Source organism: Brassica napus, chromosome A4, assembly GCF_020379485.1.
Source record: "Brassica napus cultivar Da-Ae chromosome A4, Da-Ae, whole genome shotgun sequence".
NCBI classification, from domain to species: domain Eukaryota; kingdom Viridiplantae; phylum Streptophyta; class Magnoliopsida; order Brassicales; family Brassicaceae; genus Brassica; species Brassica napus.
This window is the reverse complement of record NC_063437.1, coordinates 18,103,733-18,128,401: the sequence shown is the minus strand read 5'-3', so window position 1 is coordinate 18,128,401 and position 24,669 is coordinate 18,103,733. Positions and strand designations below refer to the sequence as shown.

The 24,669-nt window shown below is 37.1% G+C and overlaps 7 protein-coding genes, 2 non-coding genes and 1 pseudogene across 9 annotated transcripts; 7 read left to right on the top strand and 3 right to left on the bottom strand.

Annotated features, from left to right (window-relative positions):
- Positions 1-239: 239 nt before the first annotated feature.
- Positions 240-809, bottom strand: LOC125608230 (malate synthase, glyoxysomal-like; the record flags this gene model as incomplete). The annotated part of the gene is made up of 1 exon (XM_048778221.1): positions 240-809. A coding segment is annotated over one exon (414 nt), but the record flags the coding sequence as incomplete, so codon positions are not given.
- A 3,795-nt stretch (positions 810-4,604) lies between these two features.
- On the top strand, positions 4,605-5,624 carry LOC106364510. Its single transcript, XM_013804066.3, has 3 exons — positions 4,605-5,157; positions 5,233-5,277; positions 5,347-5,624. Exons 1-3 carry the CDS (start codon positions 4,881-4,883, stop codon positions 5,487-5,489), a joined length of 465 nt encoding a protein of 154 aa, XP_013659520.2. The 5' UTR covers positions 4,605-4,880; the 3' UTR covers positions 5,490-5,624.
- Positions 5,625-5,820: 196 nt separating this feature from the next.
- LOC106366973 (RING-H2 finger protein ATL28-like) lies at positions 5,821-9,539 on the top strand. The gene has a single exon (XM_048778485.1). The coding sequence runs from the start codon at positions 8,365-8,367 to the stop codon at positions 9,373-9,375; it is 1,011 nt and encodes a 336-aa protein (XP_048634442.1). The 5' UTR covers positions 5,821-8,364; the 3' UTR covers positions 9,376-9,539.
- LOC106366974 (28 kDa ribonucleoprotein, chloroplastic-like) lies at positions 9,365-10,770 on the bottom strand. Its single transcript, XM_013806653.3, has 4 exons — positions 10,369-10,770; positions 10,196-10,294; positions 9,811-10,110; positions 9,365-9,673 (listed from the first exon to the last, which is right to left on the bottom strand). The coding sequence occupies exons 1-4, from the start codon at positions 10,723-10,725 to the stop codon at positions 9,518-9,520; spliced, it is 912 nt and encodes a 303-aa protein (XP_013662107.2). The 5' UTR covers positions 10,726-10,770; the 3' UTR covers positions 9,365-9,517.
- Positions 10,771-11,178: 408 nt separating this feature from the next.
- On the top strand, positions 11,179-11,257 carry LOC125608445. Its single transcript, XR_007339339.1, has one exon. It is a non-coding gene; the product is annotated as a small nucleolar RNA snoR14 (small nucleolar RNA).
- A 58-nt stretch (positions 11,258-11,315) lies between these two features.
- On the top strand, positions 11,316-11,407 carry LOC125608440. Its single transcript, XR_007339335.1, has one exon. It is a non-coding gene; the product is annotated as a small nucleolar RNA Z101 (small nucleolar RNA).
- Positions 11,408-11,498: 91 nt separating this feature from the next.
- Positions 11,499-11,585, top strand: LOC125608441 (annotated as a pseudogene).
- Positions 11,586-15,329: 3,744 nt separating this feature from the next.
- Positions 15,330-18,267, top strand: LOC111215273 (protein phosphatase 2C 29-like). Its single transcript, XM_022718703.2, has 4 exons — positions 15,330-17,177; positions 17,259-17,372; positions 17,458-17,713; positions 17,805-18,267. The coding sequence occupies exons 1-4, from the start codon at positions 15,459-15,461 to the stop codon at positions 17,930-17,932; spliced, it is 2,217 nt and encodes a 738-aa protein (XP_022574424.2). The 5' UTR covers positions 15,330-15,458; the 3' UTR covers positions 17,933-18,267.
- Positions 18,268-18,494: 227 nt separating this feature from the next.
- Positions 18,495-19,369, top strand: LOC106364511 (auxin-responsive protein SAUR77-like). Its single transcript, XM_048778484.1, has 2 exons — positions 18,495-18,728; positions 18,834-19,369. The coding sequence occupies exon 2, from the start codon at positions 18,834-18,836 to the stop codon at positions 19,200-19,202; it is 369 nt and encodes a 122-aa protein (XP_048634441.1). The 5' UTR covers positions 18,495-18,728; the 3' UTR covers positions 19,203-19,369.
- A 2,625-nt stretch (positions 19,370-21,994) lies between these two features.
- Positions 21,995-23,480, bottom strand: LOC125608306 (AT-hook motif nuclear-localized protein 21). The gene has a single exon (XM_048778483.1). The coding sequence runs from the start codon at positions 22,932-22,934 to the stop codon at positions 22,074-22,076; it is 861 nt and encodes a 286-aa protein (XP_048634440.1). The 5' UTR covers positions 22,935-23,480; the 3' UTR covers positions 21,995-22,073.
- Positions 23,481-24,669: the final 1,189 nt, after the last annotated feature.

Here is a 24,669-nt window from a genome sequence, read left to right as displayed (position 1 = left end):
TTCTCAAAAGTCAGGACAACACTTCAATAATCAGGCAATTAACTTGCAAAGTTTTTACATTTATCATTCATATATTTTTCACGGTTATAATAAAAACCTAGCAGCTCCAAAGAATCAGAAGATCAAAAATAGAAAAAGAAATAACAAACAGCCAATTGTATTTTATATATTTTGAACTCTATAGATTGTTTAATATCAAAATAAACAATGCTATATAGCCCCTTACACATTAGAAGCGATGTTATAGAAACATTTATTTCATATTGGAGATAAAAACATCAAGTTCATCCAATATACAGACATATAGAAAAAAAGCAAATGAGAAACAAACATAGAAGACAAAAGTACAACACTCATATCTCAAACTCTCTCTTCCAGCATCTTCTTTTCTTCTCTCAGGGCCTTGACACATTGTTTGGGTAGTGAGCTACAATATGATCATAAACAGCAAGTGTAAGAAAATCATCAAGCTCACTTGCAGTACATTGCTTTGTAAACTTCTTGCAGTTTTCCTTATACATTCCTTTCTTAAACTTATCTTTACCAACTTCTTTCTCGATTCTTTCCATCTCTTCTTCCACAACTCTCTCAAACAACTCTTTGTTCACCCTGACTCCAAGCCCATCTCCGTCCAACTCCACTTCATACCTAATCCATTGCCAGTTCTGGACACGACTTATCTCAGCTGGAGCCGCATCTTCCATCAGGTTATAGCGTGGGACAGATCCTGATCGTGTTAGCCACACTGCTAAGTATTCGATCCCCACACGTCTGTTCAGCCTTAGACCCTCTGCTCTGATCTGTACTGTTTAAAATAAAATAAAAACATTCCAATCTGCATAGATGCATTCACAGGCCACATGGGCAATTATCCAAACCAAATAAAATCCACGAAGCATCTGCAATAACAAAGCACAAATGAATTTGTATAGCAAAATCCATGAGCGTTACATTCGTTAATTTTTTTTCACTTGACATATCATCCATACTCTTGCAAACTATACAGTTGTTAAGGTTTTAAAAGAGACCACAAATGAATTAAGTGACTTAAGCCATCTCCTAACTTCCTTACCTGAATGTTCATCGGCATGAGAACCGGGAGACACTCTGATATCAACCTGAACATAAGTAAAAGGAAACAGAAACAATCACACATATATAACAAATGACCATTGAAAAAACTTGTCTTTTTACTTAAAAGGATAGTTGACCTTATAGTGGAGAGGCAAGCATTCTTTAAGCTTAGTTCTCAAACGCATACCAAATATAGTTGCCATATAATCCGTATGGTCGGTGTAAACGTTATCGTGAATTGATCACATAACCAAAACCCACAAACTCACAAATCATTAAATATCATGTACACACAAAAAAAAGCCTCACACTTTTGGATCCAAAATTAAACTTTTTTTTCTCACTATCATTGGGACTACACAGTGAGATCATTAAACAGAGGACTAATAATACTCACTGGACGCGATTAAGCTTGTCATCGAGAGTGATGGAGTCTTCAGACAGAACACTTAGTTGCTCCAAGGAGTAAGGGTGTTCCAAATCTCTTATGTCTCTTACATACTTTGTCTATTTTCGTCAAAGAATCCTAAATAGCTCAAAAATCCAAAAAAAAGAAAAATATCAAAAAAAACTAATCTAACCGAAGTTAAAAGGATACCATAGATGTCGAGAGGATCAAGTGCAAATCTATTTGCTCAGAGCAAATCTCCTTATAAAAAAAATTCTCAGGCCGAAATCCGATCTACAGAATCAGTTACGACTTGAAATTCAAAGGCGAAAGCGGAAACTTTACCGTGTTCTTCTGCTGCTGAGTACTTCTTGATTCTGGCAGCTCTAAGAGATGGGGATTGTGTTATATGTGGACGTATATTTATAGGATTCAACTGAGAAGCTTCTGAAACGTATCGATGAAAGTTTAGTTGTAGTTGTTAGAATTAAAGGCTGATATATGGATTGATTATCTTCGCTAACTGAAACGGTAAACGTAGGGGCGGGATGACTTTTTTTTTTTTTTTTTTAACCGCAATAATTTTATTAACTAAACTGTAAAAGGCGAGTACAAGTACTGAATCAACCAAACAGGAAGAAAATCAAAGAATTGATATCCATACTATTAAAGCAGGATCTTATTGTCATAATTACCTTAGGGGCATGTTTCTTTCACTAACATTGCATGTTTCATTAAGGGCAATTAAGTAATATTAATAACAAATCTATATTGGGTCATTATTTTTGGATCCAGCCCAAATCAAATATCTTTTGGGCCATTTGGGCCTATTAAAAAATCAGATTCAATTCTCACCTTTTTTTTTCTTTTGGGCCATTGAGTCCAAGTTCAAATAATTTTTTTTCAACTATTATTAATTATTATTTTTTTCTTTTCTTAATATAATTTAAGCATTCATAAAAATAATTGAATTTTTTTATTGAAAAGTATAAATCTTTATTAAAAGTATATAATTTTTTAATTAAAATATTAACCCCATAATAAAATTAATTTATCAGAGTTATACCAACTTAATTCATTAAAAAAATAAAGTTTAATTTTTTTAACATAAATAATCATTTAAAATGAAATACGATAAATAAAGATAAAATTTTTAAGTCTTTTATAAAATAAAACACAAATATATGAAAATGTGACATTTACTAAATATTTGTCAATTGAAAAAAAAAACAAAAATAAATCCGCGTTTTGAAAGCGCGGGTCAAAATCTAGTATAAATTATTATGATCGTAGGGACGGGATGACTATGACATCATCGTGCTTATTTAGGTTTTTGTCAACAATTTATGTTGTAAAAAAATTAAAAAAATTGTGGAACCCAAAATATGCCATGTGGACACTTTTAGAGGGAGAGAATATGTAATGGGCTCCGACCAATACGTAAAACCAAGAGAATATGTAATGGGCTCCGACCAATATGCCATGTTGATTTTTTTTTAAATTTTAAGTCCAGTCCAAAATGACATGGCATATTGATTGGTTCTCAATATTTTTGCCTATGTGGCAAGGTTTAGGATAGAGAGATTTAGTCCCTTTTATATAGTAGGATTTTACAAAGAAAGAATAAAATGGAAATTTCGCTTTTACCATCACTATTTATAGATATTTTCATAAATATTTTTCTTATTAAAGATACATAAAGTGATTTATAGATATACATATATATATAATTATTTAAATAAATAATAATAATAAAAGTTTTTGAATTATATGTTTTCAAATTGATTTTTTTTATAAATAATATTTCGAATTTTTTATTTCAAATTTTTATTATGATATTTTAGATTTCCTTTTGAAACTATTTTAAAATTTTGTTTAAAATTTTTAATTATTTATTTATATATTATTAAGATCTTAAACCACCTTCCAAAACCTCTACTTTTCAAATCTAAACTTTAAGTATGGATTAGTTAACCGTATGATTATAAGTGTTTGTTTATCTTTTTTAAACTAATGACATGTTGAATTAAGTCTCTCGGTTGGCTTTGCATTTTTTTGGTAGTAGAACCTGAGCTGATTGCTTCATCCGGTCAAGCCATCGGCCAATCAAGTTTCCTAGGTTTCGACCAACTTCCATGATTCTCAGTTGTATGTTCTTGTGGACTCTAAGTGCCATATAAAAGACATGATGAGTCCTCCTGTGTAAAAAAAGAATGCAAGAGAGAGCAAGTTAGGAAACGAATCCTATCAGTTAAGAGTGGAAATCTCAAGATACACAACTCATTATTGGACTCACACTATCATTAGCATCATCAAATCTTTTCCCAGCAAATAAAACACTTTCAACTAGTTATATACCGACACTAGTCTAATAAGTGGCCTAGGATGGGCCTGACTTTTGTAACCCTAAAACAATTTTATGCAGGAGAAAACAAGTTAGGAAACGAATCCTATCAGTTGAGAGTGGAAATCTCAAGATACATAACTCATTATTGGATTCACACTATCATTAGCATCATCAAATCTTTTGCTAACAAAGAGAACACTTTCAACTAGTTAAATACATGACGGTCAAGTCTGCGTCTGTTCCCACTTTCCATGTGTTTGCGGGAATATGACGTGGTCTTGACCTGATTTATGAATGAAAAAAGCTTCTCTCGGTAGCTCGCGGCAACCATCGTGTTTCTCATCTAGTACTTGTGGTTGGTAGGTCCGGTATCGTCTCGCTTTTAAACTGCTTACTCATTTGGGTTTGTGCTGTTCTCGGTTCGTTCCTTTGTTGCTGCATAGTGGCTACGTTTGTTTTGCTTCTTTTTTTGCTACTTGTTTTCTATGTATCTTCTGTCAAAAATGAAAATTGGTAATAATATTTTAACATTTTACCAAAAAAAAAAAAACTAGTTAAATACCCACATTAGTCTAATAAGTGGGCTGGGTGGACTGGACTTTTGTAACCCTAAAAAATGCTTGTTGTTCTACCATTTTCGATTCCTACCCGGTTCTGTTTGAATCATCCAAAATATTCTGATAACAGATAATTAAGATTTTCCGTTTAATATGCATCACAATAAATAAATCATCACAATAAATTAAATTACTTGGTTGGATAAATAGCTCATACCAAAGATACCGGTTTAAGTTATTAATTTTTAAATATTTAAATATTTACACACCAGTGGTCATATCTTTTTAATATTTTTCTTCGGTTTAATATTTTGATTCCAAAGTAAATGAGGAACCGATACGACTAATTAGAGAAATAATTTCTTTTAGAACAAAATTAGAATTTAGAAAGAAATATAATCTCAGTAATTTATATCCAATTTAATACGATAGTTAATATGCATATTTATTTATTTGTATTACTCACTCCATCACCAATAACCTCTGCCAAGTTCTCTTTCTCTCTCCGTCGGCGATGCAGAGGCTTTCCATAGACGCATCAGCTTCGAAGCTCCAAAGCTACGATATCAATGACTCCAAGCGGAAAGAATCACTCTCCTCTCCTCCTCCTCCTCCTTCTTCGTCGTCATCGTCCGCCGCAGATTACGACGATCACGACCTCAAGGACGTTAAGCTCAGACGGTTATCGTCGCCTCATCAGAAACGCGAGAACCTCGTCCACTTCATCCCCGTCCTCACTCTAATCTGCTTCGTCATCCTCTACCTCTCTTCTCACGCTCCCTCGCAATCAGGTTCCCTTACTCCGATCCAAATCCCGAACGAATCTTCATCAATTTTCTGATCGGGTTTTGAAATTGTTTTCTCAGATTTGGCTCAGTTTAACGGATTCATGCGTTCATCGAAGCGTCTAGGTATACAATGCAGATTATTCGATTCACTTGAGTTTCGATTTCTGATTGATTGTTGTTTTCCTCGATTAGAATCCGACGAGGATGGCGAAATCTCTGGGTTGATGATCGGTACCGACGCTTCGGTGGCTATCCGGAGTAGCATAAGGAAGTTGAGAGAGACGGAATCGCTTCCCCGCCGCCGAACCTCTCACCGGAAAACTGCTGACTTCTAGCTTTTTTCATCGTCTTCTACAGTTTTCTTGTGGTTTTTGTTCATTGAAACTCAAAAAATCGCGATTCGCGTTTCTGTTATAACTAATTGATATTTAAAAAAAATCGAAATCGCATCGCCGGTTGTTTGGAGTAAACGTCGTGCTAGATTGCGCTGAGGCGTAGGTTAGAGTTGAGTGAACTAGAGTGGGTTAGAGTGCGCCTAGGAGTAGTTATGTTATCCAGCTGGATTTTTGGACCGTTACACAGCCTCGTGCTGAGTTTTTTTATTACTACTCGGAGTTAGAGCCACCACCAGTCTCCTCTGCACAACAATAGTTTAATTCACTCTTTTTTTTTTCCACTGAAATTTTCATTACTACCATAAAAAAGATACATCGGTGAAATCCTGAAGCCGGCGGAAAACGTAGAAATCCCCGGAAACTAAACCCAAACACGGGAAGCTATAACCCAAACAGACGGGTCTTGTTCAAACTACCGAAACATCACCTAAACCCTTACATTCCCTCAAAAACCCAAAGTTAAACAATAAAGGATAACAGAACAAAGACTTAATTGTCTATGACTAGCCGGAGATCTTACTACGAACTGAGCAAGCGAGCACGCAAAGTTTGTGAAGGAGAGCAGAACCTCATCTGAACCTCATGTTCAAGATGACAACACCAAACCACAAAAACCTTATCTGAACCTCCTGTCCAAGATGACAACACCAGAACACAAAGACCTCATCTGAATCACTTGTTCACGATGACAACAACCAAACCACAATACCATAGGCCAAACATAACACCAGAGGGAACCACACCTGTGAAATTTCATCTTCAATCGCCCCTTCATCTGGACACCTCCACACTTCAACCTCATTTTATTGCTTCACGAGTTGAAGCCACCGAGGAAGAACGACCAAAGGCAAACCAGGAACACTTATTCAAAGGACGAGATATGATACCTTTAAAACACAGCAGGTGAAGAGATGAACTGAACTTGTCTTCATCTCAAACCCATAAAACCTTCGACTGCTCCTCACAACACCACCTCACTGCTTCACCGTTGCAGAACCAAAGACCAACCAAGACCAACTCTAAAATCCAAGACAGACTAACTGGGTTCAATCCCTAACAAAGAGTTGCAACACTACCCAAAACCGATTGTAGACACAACGGCCACATCACAACAGAGACACCAAGGCTCAGACTTTTACCTCGCTAGGAGACGCAGATGGAGGCCATAGAAGGGACCAACCCTTAACCACCACCGACAAACACCACTCTACGCACCCAGAACTACAAGAGGATCACAGATCTGAAAAACCAAAAGCTCTTATAGAGTATATTCAGAACACGGGCAACTGGAGCAGCTCTAAAAGAAAGAGGAGAAGAGATCTAAGAGAGGAAAGGGAGAAAATACAGTTTTCAAGATCAGATCCGGCGACCGCGAGGGATGGCGGCCGCCGAGTTAGGGTTCTATCACGAGAGCGTTTCAGAAGTTTTTATTCACTCTTAATTCATTTACTTTTCACTGAAAAGTGTTATAGCATATGATATAAATTTCTAGTTATATCAATTGATTCCATGAAATAAGAAGTATAAAAGAGAGATCGTTCAGTCCAGAAATTTTTAGTTGTGTAGTTAAAACTTACAATCATCGGTTTCAATGTAATATCCAAAATCAATCAAATTATTGATGAACTAAAACCCAAAAAAAGTGCAGGTGTCGAAGCCATAACTTAATGCCAATTATATAAGGGTCCACTTGATAAATTGATCAGATTAAAAGAGAAGGTCATTTAGTGACAAAAAGAAAAATAAGTGATGCCACGGGGTCTGTCATAGTGACCACTGTCCCACTTTAGCCCACCATCAACACCGTGGTCCGTGACGCTCTCCCTGCATACGTGCCAATACATCACTGGCTCATTCAGTTGATTACATTTTTACTTTTTATATATCTTGGTGGCGCAGTTACCTCTTATTATTTGTTGTTTTTCTAAAGTGGGATTAATAGTCTTAAACCCTAAGTCTGCAAATAGTGTCTACTTTTGTCATAGGATTCGCTTTCTTAGAGATATCTAAGCATAATTTGTGATTAATTTATTTAGGATATCCCATCAATTTGATGCAAATGACACTGACATTTGTTTTGACTAACTTCTAAAAGATTCCTTGTGAAGTTAGTTTCAGGCTAGTACCAATGGCATTTGTTATTCACATGCTCAGAGAGACGTATTCAACTTATGGTTTGTATTGAATTTTGTAAAGTCTGAGATATTTTCAGTTAATATGTGTCTATGTTGCTGACAATGTTTTTACCTTTTTAGTGAATATATAACAACTTACAATGTGTCTAAGTTACTGACAAAGCTACTAACCAAAGATTGTTTGAAATATCTTGATACACTTAAAGTAAGCAAATAACAAAGCCTCATTGATATAAAATCAAACTTATCAAAGCAAATAGGAAAGTAAAAAGAAAAAGATGGACCTGGACATTAACAAGAACAATCTAATGCAAACAAAAAAAGCTAAGGAATCCACAAGATACATGACATGTATCAAAAAAAATAACATAAGCAACAACAACAACAAACTTGAAAATATTCTTGTCCTATTTTTAACATTTAAACATATTTATTAAGACACTAACTTTTGGTTTTAAACTGTCACATAAGACTCGCTCAAATTGCTAAGCAAAGCCACTGATATATATTTAACATAGCCACTTCCTTCTCCTCACTTCTCTCTACTCACTTGTTAGTTATTACAACAGTTTCTTTCACCACAAGCAATTCTCAGAACAAAACCTTTCTTCATTCCCAATCAATTAAACAAAACTAGTTACAGCCGGAGTGTTTTCATATCCGGCCGTACCAATCCTCAAATGGCTTCAACAACAACAACAATACCAGATCCTGATGTCTTCCCTACAATCACCATGCCCATCACAGTAATCTTAACCGGCAGTCTTCTCTTTATCATTATCGCCGGATTCTTCGTCCTCTTCTTCTGGAGATGTCTTCTGAACCGTTTGTCCTCAGCTTGGACCCTTCAGAGAACACCCTACGGTGACCTAATCCACGTCAACACTCCCCCTGAAAACACAGGCCTCGACCCATTTATCATCAAGTCCTTTCCCGTAATCCTCTATTCATCCGCAACAATGAGAAACCAGTGTACTGAATGTGCTATCTGCTTGGCAGAGTTTTCAGATGAAGACACCGTTAGGCTAATAACAGTGTGTCGTCATGGGTTTCATTCAACTTGCATTGATTCTTGGTTTGAGTCACACAAGACTTGCCCTGTTTGCCGGTGTGAGTTAGACCCCGGAGTGGTTGGTTCTGGAAGCCATGAGTCTTTGCACAACACGGTTACAATTACTATTCAAGACTTAAACTATGAAGAAGTGAATCCTCCTTCCACTAGTTCAAGCAAAAGGTTCCCTGAAGCCGCCTCGGCTTGGCCATTCTCTAGGTCACATTCTACAGGTCGTTTTATGGTTAAGACCAAAAGAGAACATTACCAATTCAAAGAAACTTATCCTACCACTAGTTCAAGCAAAAGGCTTATGGAAGCATCGGCTTGGCGATTTTCGAGGTCACATTCTACTGGACATTTCATGATTAAGACGATGGATAAGACCAAAGGAAAACATTACCAGACAGGAAGCAGTGTCATGTTTGAAGAAAACAATCCTACAACTAGCCCAAGCAAAAGGCTTATGGAAGGCTCGGCTTGGCGATTTTCGAGGTCATATTCTACAGGACAGTTCATGGGTAAGACGAGGGATGTCACAATGAAGATCAAAGGAAGACATTACCAAACAGGAAGCTGTGCCTCGTTTGATGAACTTACTAGGTATGATGAAGCTACAGGATACGGTATGGCTTGGTGATTATTTATCATTACATTAGCATTATTTGAAGTCTAGTATGCGAATAAATTCTATTTTTTTGTGTGTTCTTGATAGCAGTAGATATTCAAAACTTGTAATAAAGATGTGTAGTGAAGAATAAACTGAGAAAGAATAAGAGTCATCACTCCACAGGTTTTTCTTCAGAGGCTTCTATTGTGTCATCACCATCTTCAGGTTCCTCTTCAGAAGTATTGTTATCTTCTATTGTGTTACTATCTTCAGATTCACCCGCGCTTCTCAAACTAAACTTTAGACTGATAGGTCTGCCCATTAGCTCCTACAGGCAAACAAAAAAGTAATGAACTCTCAATATACTTATAAAAAAGATCGGTCTAGACTTTAAGAAAATCGTCCTAAGTACTGCCTAACGATTTCTTGAACATTGCTTAAAGATAAATATAGCAAACTTTATACCTTCCCGTCCAATTTAGAGATTGCATCCTCAGCTTCTTCTCTAGAAGGGAACGAGACAAAGCCATAGCCAGAAGCTCTACCTCCAGGGTCAGCGAAAACAACACGAGCTGAAACAAGGTTGAAGTCTGCAGCAGTGAAGAACTCACGGAGATGAGTTGATCTCGCTTTCCAAGCAAGGTTAGATACATAGAGTTTGTGACGAGTTTCTTGAGTAGAAGGAGGAAGAGCGTTAGGTGGTTTCACGGTAGGTTTCTTGAACCTTTTTGCAAAGCTTACCCTTATGATCCTCCCTGAGACTTGCTGATAAACAAAGTAACATCATAATCAAAAGAACACACAAACAAGCCAAGACAAGAGAGAAGAACACATTTGATATATAACTTACGAAAGAATCGAACTTGTCAACAGCGGATTGAGCTTCTTCTCCAGAAGACATTGTCACGAAAGCGAAACCTCGGTTCTTCCCATCTTTTTGCTTTATGATCTGATAATAAAGTTTCAAACTTTAATAAACAAGAACAGAACTTTGTACGAGTTTAAGAGATAGAAACAAAGAACCTCGACGCTGGAGACAGTCCCGCATTGTCCGAAGAGCTGGGAAATGTCGTTGACGCTCATGGACCAAGGGAGATTGAATACAAAAAGCTTCCTTTTGAGATTCTCCTTCTGGGTTTCTTCGGTGGGAGGTGATGCTTCTTCCTCCGTGACGGAAGAGCATACGGAGACGAGTCGCCGAGAGTTATCACCGCCGGTGCGAAGAGGAGTACTGAGAGTGAGAGGGAAGAAGGGAGAGAGGTTACTTGGAATTTGAATACTTAAGGAGGTTGGTTTAGTTTGCCTGGAGAAGAGATGAGGTTTTGAGGATGAAGAAGAAGAGAAGGAGAGGATGGAGAGAGCAGCTTCGAGAACCGCCATTGTTAACTTCTGCAACACAGAAGGAGTGGATTAGACCGAAACAAAAGGATAGTTTTTTTCTTCTGTACCGGTTTGGTTTTTTTCTTTGTACCAAATTTCGGTTTCCGGTTTGGTTATCAAAGTGTATAAGAACAAAGATACTCAAAATTTACAAAGAAGCCCATTAATTATATAAATCTAAGCATTTAAAAGGCCCAATAAAGCCCAAATAATTAGGGCGTCTTCTTTTAACCCCGTCTCAACTGATTCATATATATATAACACAACCAACTTCGAAACTCAATAGCCCAAACAAAGGAAGCCGATTGTGTTTCGTGTCATAAATTTTTTTTTCTGTTGTGTAATTAATAGACATGTTCTTTCTTTGTGCGTACACGAAGTTATGAGCTTTTTTCCAAATCCTTTTTTCTTCTTCGGTAGAGAAAATAAGAGTTCTTTTTCGTTTGGTTTGAGTCGAGGTGACGATAGAAAATTCACTAGTCCCTGAAACATTATGTGATGTTATTGTGATATCTCGACAGGTTCTGATCGACTCAGCCTTTTATATTTTCCTGAATTATACTTTTTTTTGTTTATCTAAAATAGTTGAATCTGGGAAGATGATGAATCTCATAAAACAAATGGGTAATTTGCGACTGATATTATATTGATGTTTATTCACCTTGGAGAACTGATTCTCAGATTCAGAGTTTTGTACTTTAAATTCTTGAGTAGATTCTAATTTATAATTGTTGATTTTAATAATGATTTATGTTAACAGTTCACTCAATCTAGCTGGGCAAATGATGAAATCATATTTCATGGGTAATTTGCGTCTGAATCTTCTTGATGCTATTTTCAATGAGAAACTGATGCCCAGAAGTTCACTTCTTATACTTAAATAATTTTGTTTCATTATCAAGAAAATAATATTTTAATCGACTCAAGTGGATTTCTAACGTGTAAGCTTACAGTAAGCTCCAAAATCAAACGTAGTAATGATTATCATAGTAAGCTGTTCTACCTCGATCCAATGGTGACAGTTTGTTATCGTGGGTAGGGTATTTGCTTGGTGACCCTAGGCTTCGCGTAAATGTGCTGGTATCTCTTGAACTCACCGAACGTAAAGACCGGGACATACGAGCAGGCCAGATACAAGGATTGCTTTTTAAGATTGACATCAACCAAAAGAAAAGATCAGGGTTTCTTGTCCCATCGAATTGAGACACGACACACAAGCACGACAGTACTTGAGACCAAATTGCCTACTGCTTTACATGAGATCTAATCTTTTAAATTCCATGATACGTGGTCAGTGTTGTACAAGAATGTTGATTGATATTACATTTATATATTTTTAAAATAAGTATGGAACTATATACTTCTTGTCATATTATTATTACGTGTGTGAAATTAAGTTTTAAGTCAACTTTGGTCCCATCAAACTTGATGACCCTTAGGTGTGAATAAATTCTCTAACTAAATCTGTTTCTCTAGTGGTTCAGTGGGTAGCTGACGCGTTTCAAATTTGACAATGTCCCTGCCTCACAAATCTACAAATATACTCAAAAAAATATGCGAAGTATGGAATTAGGATTAAATTATTAAATATTACACAAAAAGTCATGTGTAATTTAAAGAACATGACTTTTTGTGTAATATTTAATAATTTAATCCTAATACGGGTCTCGAAGCCTCCTCTCCGGGAAGGTCCAATGGGCCTGAACTCGCGCCTCTCTCGATGGGCCCAGACATGAAGAGGCCGGTTCGTTCCTCCACGTGACCACCTAACGGCACGGTCTGTAGCGGGAGAGCGCTAAACGACGACGTTCCTTCGAAGCCGTTAGCGTTCACGACGCTGCTCCTCACGCCTCCGCCGAAAGTGTTCACAGTGGCATCGTCGTAAATATCATCAAGTTGGAAAACAGTTTTGGAATTGGATGAGTTGGCGCTAACCGAGGCCCCGGAGATGGCTCTGAACCCGGTTTGGAGCTGGTCGGATGATCCGGGGCCCCGGATCCGACCCGGAGATAACCGGAACGAACCGGGAGGAGAGACGAAGCGATCAGAAGGGAAGGGAGAGAGGAAACGGTTAGAAGATGGGACGTAGCAGTAGGAGTGGCCTAGAGTCTCATCCAACGGCTCAGAGTTGATCTGATCGGAGTGAGTTGGATTCTGTGTGTGACGCTGCGATGAGTGATGGTGGCGGTTACGGTGACCTTGACTGAAGCAAGGTAAGGCGGAGGAGAAGCTACTTCCCATCACATTTGATTACTCCACACTTTTTTTTTCAAATTGTCAAGGAAAAAAAAAGACAACAAAAGTTTTCTCGGTGATTTTGAATTTGCGAGACAGAGAGAGAGAGAGAGAGAGAGAGAGAGAGAGAGAGTTATGTCTTTTTCTTTCTGATTTAAATATGTTTTTTCCTTTTAAAGCTGAGACGACTTTAGTAGTTTTGAATTAGCGGAAACATTTGACTCTTTTTCGCTTTTTTTTCTTGGAGCGTTTACGTAAATACCACCAACAGTCTCTCTTTATTACAAAAATAAACCTTGTAATATTCTTTACTCTTTTGAACATAAAATTTTGACCAGAATATTTAGTAAAAAAGAAAAAAAAAATCTATTTGTTCGAATATCATTATAACAAGTTAGTGATATTCGAACATAGAAATACAAAACGCATGTAACACACACAATAGTACAATTGTGCTTCTAGACTTTATTTGATTGTTTCCAAAAAAAAATTTGTCACTAGACTTTATTTTATATAAATCGTAATTTCAGATTATAAATTATTTGACTTTATAATCAACTTGCTATAATCGTTTGCTAAAAATAAATAAATAATAAACTTGCTATAATTAGAGTAACTAGATATGCTCACGCTATTCTTTTCTTTAGTTCAGAAGACGTCAGGTTATAAAGTACTGAACTGATAATTTCTTGGAGCTTTAGATATTACAGTATATAGTTTTACAGAAGTAAAAACTCATCTGAAGAAAAGAATCTCCTTTGGAAATACTATTCGTTACTTTTATATTGGGTCATGGAGAAAAAGAAAAGGCGAAGGTGTCAAAATGGGGAGATCGAGGCTCGGGTTTAAAGGATTCTTGTGTAAGAAAACCTTTTATATTGTTTGTCATTTGCTTTGTTAGCGCTCATCGGTCTCTGGGACAATGAGAATTCGCATTTAAACCATGATAAAGCTACTACGTACTTATTTTAAAAATAATTATGATGGATATCACATTGCACGAAAAATGGCATGTTTTCATACGAAAAAATAGTTCCGTGTATTCATGTCATGTCAGTCTATGCTTTTCTTAATGAAATGTCTGCTACTTGATTAGATGAAAGGTAAGTAATAATGGTGACTTAATTACGATTAAGAAACGTAAGGTCCACGGAGGACAGGATCAAAGAACAATAGTCAGCGAGGTGTTGACAAGTGGATCCCACCTCGTAGACTCCTTCGCTGGAACGATGTCATACTTGTCGGATTCCCTTTCCCGCTAAGACTTCTTGTCTTGTTCCCCTTTCATTTAAAATTATTATTTTTATAGAACTTGTTAATCAAGATTTTCAGACTGTTTCAGTTTAGGTTACAGATATTCAAATTTATCCATTATTCAGGATACTACTAATTTTGAAATAATTAAATCCTAGTTTTGCTAATGTGTTAAACTCTTCAAACGTCTATATATAATTCACGGATGAACAATTTTAATGTACTGTATAAATTATTTGTAGATAACCGATACGTTTGACTTTTCCAAAAACGTTACGTGCCGTCAAGAATTGGCAAAGTCGCTACTCCAACTACCACTCACTATTCATAAGTCACAGCCAAGAAAACCCTTTACAAATGTGTATCATACAGGAAAATGCAATTCTAGGTTATATTTTTCTTCACAATATCTAGAAAAGCAAAATTATTTGACACCTTCGCCTTTTCTTTTTCTCCATGACCCAATATAAAAGTAACGAATAGTATTTCCAAAGGAGATTCTTTTCTTCAGATGAGTTTTTACTTCTGTAAAACTATATACTGTAATATCTAAAGCTCCAAGAAATTATCAGTTCAGTACTTTATAACCTGACGTCTTCTGAACTAAAGAAAAGAATAGCGTGAGCATATCTAGTTACTCTAATTATAGCAAGTTTATTATTTATTTATTTTTAGCAAACGATTATAGCAAGTTGATTATAAAGTCAAATAATTTATAATCTGAAATTACGATTTATATAAAATAAAGTCTAGTGACAAATTTTTTTTTGGAAACAATCAAATAAAGTCTAGAAGCACAATTGTACTATTGTGTGTGTTACATGCGTTTTGTATTTCTATGTTCGAATATCACTAACTTGTTATAATGATATTCGAACAAATAGATTTTTTTTTTCTTTTTTACTAAATATTCTGGTCAAAATTTTATGTTCAAAAGAGTAAAGAATATTACAAGGTTTATTTTTGTAATAAAGAGAGACTGTTGGTGGTATTTACGTAAACGCTCCAAGAAAAAAAAGCGAAAAAGAGTCAAATGTTTCCGCTAATTCAAAACTACTAAAGTCGTCTCAGCTTTAAAAGGAAAAAACATATTTAAATCAGAAAGAAAAAGACATAACTCTCTCTCTCTCTCTCTCTCTCTCTCTCTCTCTCTGTCTCGCAAATTCAAAATCACCGAGAAAACTTTTGTTGTCTTTTTTTTTCCTTGACAATTTGAAAAAAAAAGTGTGGAGTAATCAAATGTGATGGGAAGTAGCTTCTCCTCCGCCTTACCTTGCTTCAGTCAAGGTCACCGTAACCGCCACCATCACTCATCGCAGCGTCACACACAGAATCCAACTCACTCCGATCAGATCAACTCTGAGCCGTTGGATGAGACTCTAGGCCACTCCTACTGCTACGTCCCATCTTCTAACCGTTTCCTCTCTCCCTTCCCTTCTGATCGCTTCGTCTCTCCTCCCGGTTCGTTCCGGTTATCTCCGGGTCGGATCCGGGGCCCCGGATCATCCGACCAGCTCCAAACCGGGTTCAGAGCCATCTCCGGGGCCTCGGTTAGCGCCAACTCATCCAATTCCAAAACTGTTTTCCAACTTGATGATATTTACGACGATGCCACTGTGAACACTTTCGGCGGAGGCGTGAGGAGCAGCGTCGTGAACGCTAACGGCTTCGAAGGAACGTCGTCGTTTAGCGCTCTCCCGCTACAGACCGTGCCGTTAGGTGGTCACGTGGAGGAACGAACCGGCCTCTTCATGTCTGGGCCCATCGAGAGAGGCGCGAGTTCAGGCCCATTGGACCTTCCCGGAGAGGAGGCTTCGAGACCCGATTCCGCCGCCGCGCATTTCTCGGCGCCGCTCGGGGGCGGCGGCAAGAAGAGACGGAAAAGGAAGAAGAGTCTTTCGTGGAACACGAAGCAGCGGCCGTGGGTTCTTCCGGTGTCGAACTTCGTCGGCGGTGCTAAAAAGGAGAACACCGTGAAACCACCCGACGGCGGCGGCGTTACGGCGGAATCAACCGGAGAGGAGAATGATTTACAGTGGGCGTTGGGGAAGGCAGGAGAGGACAGAGTGCAACTAGCTGTCTTCGAGAAGCAAGGATGGCTCTTCGCCGGAATCTACGACGGCTTCAACGGACCCGACGCGCCGGAGTTTCTGATGGCTAACCTCTACCGTGCGGTTCATAGCGAGTTACAAGGTTTATTCTGGGAACTGGAGGAAGAAGTAGAGTTAGAAGCAAGTTCCAGCTGTCCGGCGAGAGACAAGGAAGAAGTGGTAGAAGTTAAGGTGAGGAAAAAGCTGCATGAGCTTCTCGCAGAGGCACAAGCAGAAGACGCGTTGGATCTTTCAGGTTCCGACAGGTTTGCATTCTCAGTGGAGGACAATGCAGTGTCTGTAGGAAGTAAGAGATGGTTGCTGTTGTCGAAACTGAAGCATGGTTTGTCTAAGCAAGGCGTTTCAGGGAGGAAGTTGTTGTTCCCATGGAAGTTTGGTGCGGAGGAGTTAGTAGATAACGTTAGAGTAGAGGAACCGGTTGAGAAGAGGAAGGAGAGACGTAAGGCGGGTGCGGTTGATCACGAGCTGGTTCTGAAGGCGATGTCAAATGGTCTTGAAGCCACGGAGCAAGCTTTCTTGGAGATGACGGAGAAGGTTTTGGAAACGAACCCTGAGCTTGCGTTGATGGGTTCTTGCTTGCTGGTTGCGTTGATGAGAGATGATGATGTGTATGTGATGAATATAGGGGATAGTAGGGCTCTTGTTGCGCAGTATCAGGTTCGAGAAACGGGTGCGAGTGTTGAGACAGGAAGAGTTGATGATAGATGTGATGATTTAGACAGGGAGGATGAGAACAAAGACACTTCAGTTGTGGTTGATAAAGATACTACAGTGAACATTGAAACACCTTCGCAGAACATGAAACTGGTTGCGTTGCAGCTGACAACAGATCACAGCACGAGCATCGAAGATGTAAGTAGCGAATTGACCATCTTTTTGTTGCGTTGATTTGCGATATTCATGTCATGTGATAAATTACATTGATGAATTCAGGAAGTAACAAGAATAAAAAACGAACACCCTGATGACAACCAATGCATAGTGAACGACAGAGTGAAAGGTCGGCTTAAGGTGACTAGAGCGTTTGGAGCAGGGTTTTTGAAGCAGGTTAGACAAAACATTCACACTCTTGAATTCTCCAAAAAAAAAAAATATATTCAGTAATTCTTACAAAGGAAGTTTGATTTTGCAGCCTAAATTGAATGATTCATTACTGGAAATGTTTCGGAATGAGTACATTGGGACGGATCCGTACATATCATGCACACCGTCTCTACGTCACTACAGGCTAACAGAGAGTGATCAGTTTATGGTTCTGTCATCTGATGGTTTGTATCAATACCTGAGCAATGAGGAAGTTGTTTCTCTTGCTATGGAGAAGTTTCCAGATGGAGATCCTGCTCAGCATGTTATACAGGAACTTCTAGTCCGTGCAGCCAAGAAGGCTGGTAAATATAAAATATATTTCTCCTTTTATAATTAATTGATAGTAATAGGTTTTGAGTTTGGTGATTAATGATTATTGATTATGATTGTTAGGAATGGGGTTTCATGAGCTACTGGATATACCGCAAGGAGATAGAAGAAAGTATCATGATGATTGCACTGTATTAGTGATAGCACTTGGAGGAAGTAGGATCTGGAAGTCATCAGGGAAGTATCTTTGAGACCATATAAACTACAAGTTGTGACAACAGAGAAACTCAAAATACAACAAAAAGAAAGGTGGCAAAAACTTTGTTTAAATTTGGTCTGCTTTTTGTTTCCTTATGTTTCTATAGGAATGTTCTTTTGTCAGATTAGGAGGGTACTTTTGTTTCTTTGTTTGAGAATAGGGTAGAGATTGGCATAGAGAAGGGTGGGGACCAAAAGGAGTAGTAATACATAGAACATTTTCCTCCTGGGAAAAAAATTAAGAAAAAAATCTTATATAATTTTTTTTCTTCTTTTTGTGGCTCTTTTTCCATTAGAAATTTATACATAAAATTATATAAATATTAAAGATCCTAGTATTGTACATAGAACATTTTCATTCTGCTGTTGTAAAAAAAAAACATTTTCATTGTGGAACTGGAGCCTGCAACTCTATGCTCATCCACGGTCCCAAATATGTGTAGTGGGCCTTTCAAAGATCTAAATCAGTGGTAATGTGGGCAAATCAACAGTGTATCAAAACTTTATCGTTCTCAAAGCCAACACACGGTTACATATCAGTGGTAATGTGAAAGGCCCACTACACATATTTGGGCTAACCAAAAAGTATTCATTTTTTTTCTTCTTTTCTTGGTACTTGGCTACAAAATTATCATATATGCGAGTAACATCGTTTTCTTCCTAGAAACATATAGATGGAGAAAGAAAGTTTAGTCTGTGGGTTGGCCGTCGAACTCTTGACATATAACATCGCAGCAATACCAACCAAACATAGTTCGCCACGTAACTGACGGTTACCGTCCAGTCTCTGTAAGGTTTCTTTATAAATAAAACCGAACCATCCATATGTGTGTTGATATTCTTTTATAAACTCTGTTCTTATCTTGTAATTGTAAACTCTGATTCATCTCTCAGATGGGTTGCTTGATTTCTCCTGTAACGAAACTCCGTCGTCTATCTTCAACTGATTCGCGGCGGTTTGCGTACCGGAATCTGACAGACGAAGATATGGAGGATTCGGTCGTAAGGGTGGTGGTAGGGAAAGAGAAGAAGGAGTTCATGGTCGAACCGTACGTACTCGAAGAGGCGCCGTTTAGAATCTTGATTAGTTCGGTTAAGGATCGTACCAAGACCCGGTTAAACCGGACTGGGAGTGTTGTATGGCTTGATCATATCGACTCGATCTTGTTCGAGCACTTGTTGTGGCTTCTTCGTAACGATGCATCTACATTTTCGGATATGGATGTCGTCGAGATCATTGAGTTCTATTCTCAAGATTGCTAGAGAAAGAAATTGATCTAACGTGGAATAATAAAGTGTTGTTTCTTCGCATTAACACGTGTATTTTGTGATGGTAAGATCTAGTACTGATACCAACTTACCAAAGGTCCAAAACAGCTTGTACTATTAATTGGTCTTTTTAAAGAAGTAATGAATCTACATTACATGACCTTATACTACTTTGGTTTGGTTCAGTTTTTAGATGTATGTTAAATGTGAGAAATACCTCTTGTTTACTTGGTATTTGTTTTTAGATAGATACCGGGGGAGATTAGTTTGCTGTTAAAGAGAGATTATAGTTTGCTGTTAATCTTGGATTGGATTGCATGGTTTGATTTGTTTAAACGGCAATATTTTTTGCGAGCACTAGACGGCTATATTAATTGTTTGCTGTTAACGAGAAGGGTCCATTGAATATTTGCTACACACGTTGATCTTTAAAGCTGCCCCAGTATTAGTTTGAAATTAGATAAACGATGAACCAACAAAACTGTTCTCTTTTTAGTAAAAAAAACTGTTTTATTTGAAATTTAATCATGGAGTCTTTCATGTAGAGTTTTTAAAATTTTAAACTAAAATTTATATTATTTAAATGATATGTATCTTTAACCACAGTAAAGTTTATAAAATAATTTTGAAAGGTTTTGATATTGGTTTTAATTTTTTTCAAAATATCCATTAAGAATATGCTTTAGTGTTACATTTTAAGAGACTCAACATTAAAAGTTCTATACGTTTTGTTCCAACTAGTAAAATAAATTACAAATGGGATATATTTTATGCAGTTTAGTTAGGGCATCTCCATTCCTACTCCATTTTTTCCTCTAAAATGGAGTAAAAGTGAATACGGAGTAAGGAAAGCTCCAACCCCACTCCATATCTCACTCCATAATGAAATTTACTCCATAAATGGAGTAATCTATTTTTTGTTTGTTCATCACTTCATTATGGAGTGGGAAATAGAGTAGGGTTGGAGCAATTTTACTCAATTTTCACTTTTACTCCATTTTGGAGTAAAAAATGGTGTTTTACATTGGAGATGCTCTTAGTCCTCAAATGCTGAAAATAAAAGGAAATACAGTCTTTGTTAAATGATAAGCACTAGTGTGTCAAATGTAATCTAGGTTAATTAACAAGTAGCATTACATTATTCAAATGAACAGAGAAATATTAGTGGTCAAGCATCCGGATGTGATGGTTTGAACAATGGTTTACTAATCATTATTATGCATATGGATCTATAGTTAGCAAGTAACCTTTTGCGACTTTATGGACTTTATATAAAGAAAGTTTGATTAGCTTGTTATAGAATGATTGTGTTCTATCAAATATTTTCTAAAAGTTTGTTATATACAACGTCCAATGAAGGAGCAGAGATCCATGGTACTTGGTAAAAATCTATGGCTGTCTCTTCTTTACCCACATTTTATATATCACACTTTCATATGTAGGTATATTATTGACAAAAAAAGTAACTGCATCATAGTATTATTTTGAAATAATATATTACTATCTTATCCCCATCGAAAACCAGCAAATGTATATATCTATCTCTAATTTTGTATTTGCATGACTATATGGATCATTACTATTATTACTTTACTACCACGATAAGTTTATGTCCGGACAAGATCATTTCACTGTGAAAAAGTATCTAACAATTGTATATTTCTTTTTAATACAGAAAATAGGTTATCTAAATTATTAGTTCGAACAATTATTAAAGAGAGTTTTACTTTTATAATCACAAATATTGTCAAAGTTTGTTTCGGGTTTATAATATTAAGGGCTGAAATCATAATTTTTTTTTGGAAATAGAAACACCAAAATGAAAATACCCATATATTTTATTGTTTTAGTTCACCATAACAGCAAATGAGCACTTTATTAAGTTTAGAATCTATAATCGTGTTGATTTTAATCGATGAGACAGTATTTTCTTTTGTTTACTTCAAGCTATTAGCAATATTAATTCGAGTAAATAATGTAATGAGTATTAATCAATAGTACTTAAATGTTCTGTGACGAAAATGCTTTAGATAATTGCGTGTTTGACAGCTTAGCATCAAATGGGTTGAGCAGTTAAGGGCACTATGGAAATTGAACTGGTTAGATTAATAATTTGATTTCTTAATTAGCACTCCACTTGCACTTTCCTATATTTTACTACTAGTATTACTTTAATCTTCTTTGTCGTTTACTATCTCCCGTCATTTATAAGAGCACACCTTATTGGAAACCTCAAACTTCGAAAAAGCCGAAATATTCACTCATGTGTGTTTGGAAAACCCTAGCGACTTAAATGATTGTTAATGTTTTCCTTTTGATTTTTTCAATATGTAAATTCAAAACACTAGAATATATTGTTTCAGTGATATATTAATATTACTCCTCTTACGATATGTTTGCCATCGCCCGAAACAGCAACTTGGTTTTGAGCCTTACATTAAAGTGTTACAGATCAATTTCTGTTATCTTTTAATGTTTCTTCGTGTGTTCGTGATTTTGGGTACAAAAGTGTGTCTGTTAGTCAACATATGTAATAAAAGTGCGTTTAGAGTATGTCGTTATTGGATATCTATTCTATGACAGTTTTTTTTTTTTTTTTGCTAAAAACTATTCTATGACAGTTTTAAACATTAATCCCGTTGAGTGTGTGCTACAAAAGAACCTATGTGAAATTATATGGTGACAAAACATTAACCAAAAAAAAATCAAACAACAATTTATATATAACGATTCTATCTATGAGCTAGTCACTAATAAGTGGAATATTTATTTTCGAAACTTTAAAAGATAAAAGTCATAATTTCATAAAATTCTGTGAAAATAAAAAGAGGAATAACAAATTGCAGTTTTTTTGTTCTAAAGTAGCTAAAACGGAGCCCTACCAGCGCCGGCGGAATTCCCCTGCCAGTTTTCAACTCCCATATGAGGCAAACTCATCGGCAAATTGAAGAACGGCAAGCCTCCGCCACCTCCGTTGGCTTCCGAGTACATATTCCCTCCTCCGCCACCGCCGCTTTGGACCTGTAAGTGCTCCTCATGCTCGTCCAAAGGTAACCTTTCGTAAGCCACGTTCGTAAAAGACGCCGCCATGACCATGACCGGCCCCGCGGCCACCAATTCTCCAACAACGTTACCTCCGACGACCTGTCCCTGAGCTCCGGCGAGGAATATAGTCAAACTTGTCGCTCCTGGAGGAGCAGGCGGCGGAAGAAAAGATCCAGAGAGGGAAAGAATCTCGAAAGTGCCTCGCAAAGTCACCACAGATCCAGCCGCCGTCGGCTGGCGGATGCTGACGTTTGTGACGGTTCCTGTTCCGGACAAAACGCAAATCCCCCGCTGTCTTCGCCGCGCGTAAGTGGAGATGCACTCGAAGACGTCGCAGCCACTTCCGACTTCGAGAATGTGAGCCCTAAGAGTGTTTGCGCTCTCGCGCGTGACTATCACTGGAGGTTTTGGTTTGTTCTTGGATCCAGCTGGACGTCCACGTGGCCGCCGCATAACGAGGTCACCGCTTCCTTCACCACCACCTCCGGCGCCGCCCAGACCCGAGTTGTCATTAGAAGCTATTAAATCTAAACCTTGATGATGGTTATGAAGGTTATGATGATGGTTTTGTCCAGCGCCACCGTCATCTTCGTGGTGGTTGTCGGTGGAGAACTGGCCAGCACCTCCGCCGTCGACGTTATGGACGTAACGAGAGGTTGTCCCCATATTGAGACCAGACATGCTAATAGCAAAGAGAGAAAAAAAAATATATTTAAACGGAGGATTAGGGATTATTAAAGCTTAGTTAGGGATTCTAATGATTTAGGTTTAGATTTAATGTAAGAGATAGCAGACAAGCGGAAATTTTATAAAAAGTAGAGAAGAAAATATATAGAAAGCTTAGAAATGAAGTAGAGAAAGGGGAAAAGAAGTAGAAGACCAAGTCTTCACCCTATGGCCACAAGAGACAATTATTGTTATTATAAGGTTATTGTTTGTGAATGTAGTGTTGTAGATGTATAAATTAATCGAATTCGAGTCTAACTTACTCATATAATAGGTCTCTTATTATATTGTCGAGATGCACAAAAACGTTAATGGGGTTCTAGATTTTGTTAAATATATATGTTATTGAAGAATCTACAATTGTACTAGTGTGTGTCTTCTCGCATAATAAATCACTGGACACAATATATAATTTGTTTGATCTGGTTTCATGTGTTTTTTATAAAACGATTAATTACACTGCTATGGATGAAGACAGCCTTCCTGTGTATTAAAGTCCCACATCTTGTGTGACATGCTTCTTGGGCAATATATATGTGTAAGGACAATCCTTCACTCATGAGCTAGCTTTTGGGTATGAGTGAGACACATCACTAATATGATATCAGAATACATGGTTTGACCCAACATATGATTTCCCACATAAACAGTTTCATACCTATATAGTCTGTACAATTGGCCAATATTGCTGTGGTATTTTTGAGATGTTGGGTTTGGACTGTTTCCGATGGACTGTTTCCCACCCACATCTCGAAGGAGCCTATTAAAATCTCACATCGTATGGTGACATGGTTCTTGGACAATATATATGTGTATGGGCAATCCTTCACTCATGAACCAGCTTTTAGGTGTGAGTTAAGTTCATTACTAATACTGTGGACCAAGACATCAAGTCATTAACTAATGAAAAGTTAACATATACAATTAAGTGCTACTAGCTGCGTTTAGCGTTTACCATTCAAAGTGTATGTCCCTATTATAACGCGTAGGCAACTTGGTATTTTGTAATATAGAATTGTCTGGGGCATCAAATACGAAGTGGATGAGATTAGTTCAATTGTAAACTATAGTTAGTTAACAAAGTTGACTATTTAACTATGTTTTGTTATTAACGATTAACTATGGTTAACATCTTGAAGTATTTTATTACTGTAGATTTTAAAATAAAGGGAGAAACATTAAAGAAACAGGAAGCAACGCGGAGATTCAGGCGGTCAAGTGACGGAGATTCATGCGCTCTTAGCTTGCCCTTTTGGTTAAAACTTAAAACAACTGTTCAAACAAGAAAAAATTGTGTACGGTACAGCCTTCTCTGCCAAACAAACACATCATTAATCAAAACCGAGTTGAATCTAGTTTGGTTTGTTTCTGTATAGTTTTTATCTAGGTTTTACAGTCTAAATTTTAAGTCAGCATTATTATAAATTTGAATAATTGATCTTTTATTAACAAATCACTGTATTTTGGAGTATATAATAAAGATAATACGTATTAAAAAAACCGCTTTAAACGGGAAGGGATGGACTGACCAGCGACGGACAACGTATGACGGCTCCTTGTGCGAACGTGGCGATGGATCACGGAATTTAATAAGAAATAAAAACCGGCCATCTAATCTAATCCAATATGTGAGTTAACTAATTATTATATTGGACTTTATATTTAGTTTATCAGTCTATATAGAGTATAT

What these genes read in the sequence shown, in the direction of transcription:
- LOC125608306 (XM_048778483.1), bottom strand. Translation starts at nt 22,934, where the DNA reads ATGTCTGGTCTCAATATGGGGACAACCTCTCGTTACGTCCATAACGTC.
- LOC106366973 (XM_048778485.1), top strand. Translation starts at nt 8,365, where the DNA reads ATGGCTTCAACAACAACAACAATACCAGATCCTGATGTCTTCCCTACA.
- LOC111215273 (XM_022718703.2), top strand. Translation starts at nt 15,459, where the DNA reads ATGGGAAGTAGCTTCTCCTCCGCCTTACCTTGCTTCAGTCAAGGTCAC. An exon ending in ACAGCACGAGCATCGAAGAT is followed by an intron (nt 17,178 to 17,258) that starts GTAAGTAGCGAA and finishes TGATGAATTCAG; the next exon opens with GAAGTAACAAGAATAAAAAA. An exon ending in GAGCAGGGTTTTTGAAGCAG is followed by an intron (nt 17,373 to 17,457) that starts GTTAGACAAAAC and finishes TTGATTTTGCAG; the next exon opens with CCTAAATTGAATGATTCATT.
- LOC106364510 (XM_013804066.3), top strand. Translation starts at nt 4,881, where the DNA reads ATGCAGAGGCTTTCCATAGACGCATCAGCTTCGAAGCTCCAAAGCTAC. An exon ending in TCACGCTCCCTCGCAATCAG is followed by an intron (nt 5,158 to 5,232) that starts GTTCCCTTACTC and finishes TTGTTTTCTCAG; the next exon opens with ATTTGGCTCAGTTTAACGGA. An exon ending in GCGTTCATCGAAGCGTCTAG is followed by an intron (nt 5,278 to 5,346) that starts GTATACAATGCA and finishes TTCCTCGATTAG; the next exon opens with AATCCGACGAGGATGGCGAA.
- LOC106364511 (XM_048778484.1), top strand. Translation starts at nt 18,834, where the DNA reads ATGGGTTGCTTGATTTCTCCTGTAACGAAACTCCGTCGTCTATCTTCA.
- LOC106366974 (XM_013806653.3), bottom strand. Translation starts at nt 10,725, where the DNA reads ATGGCGGTTCTCGAAGCTGCTCTCTCCATCCTCTCCTTCTCTTCTTCT. An exon ending in GGACTGTCTCCAGCGTCGAG is followed by an intron (nt 10,295 to 10,368) that starts GTTCTTTGTTTC and finishes CTTTATTATCAG; the next exon opens with ATCATAAAGCAAAAAGATGG. An exon ending in TTGACAAGTTCGATTCTTTC is followed by an intron (nt 10,111 to 10,195) that starts GTAAGTTATATA and finishes TTTGTTTATCAG; the next exon opens with CAAGTCTCAGGGAGGATCAT.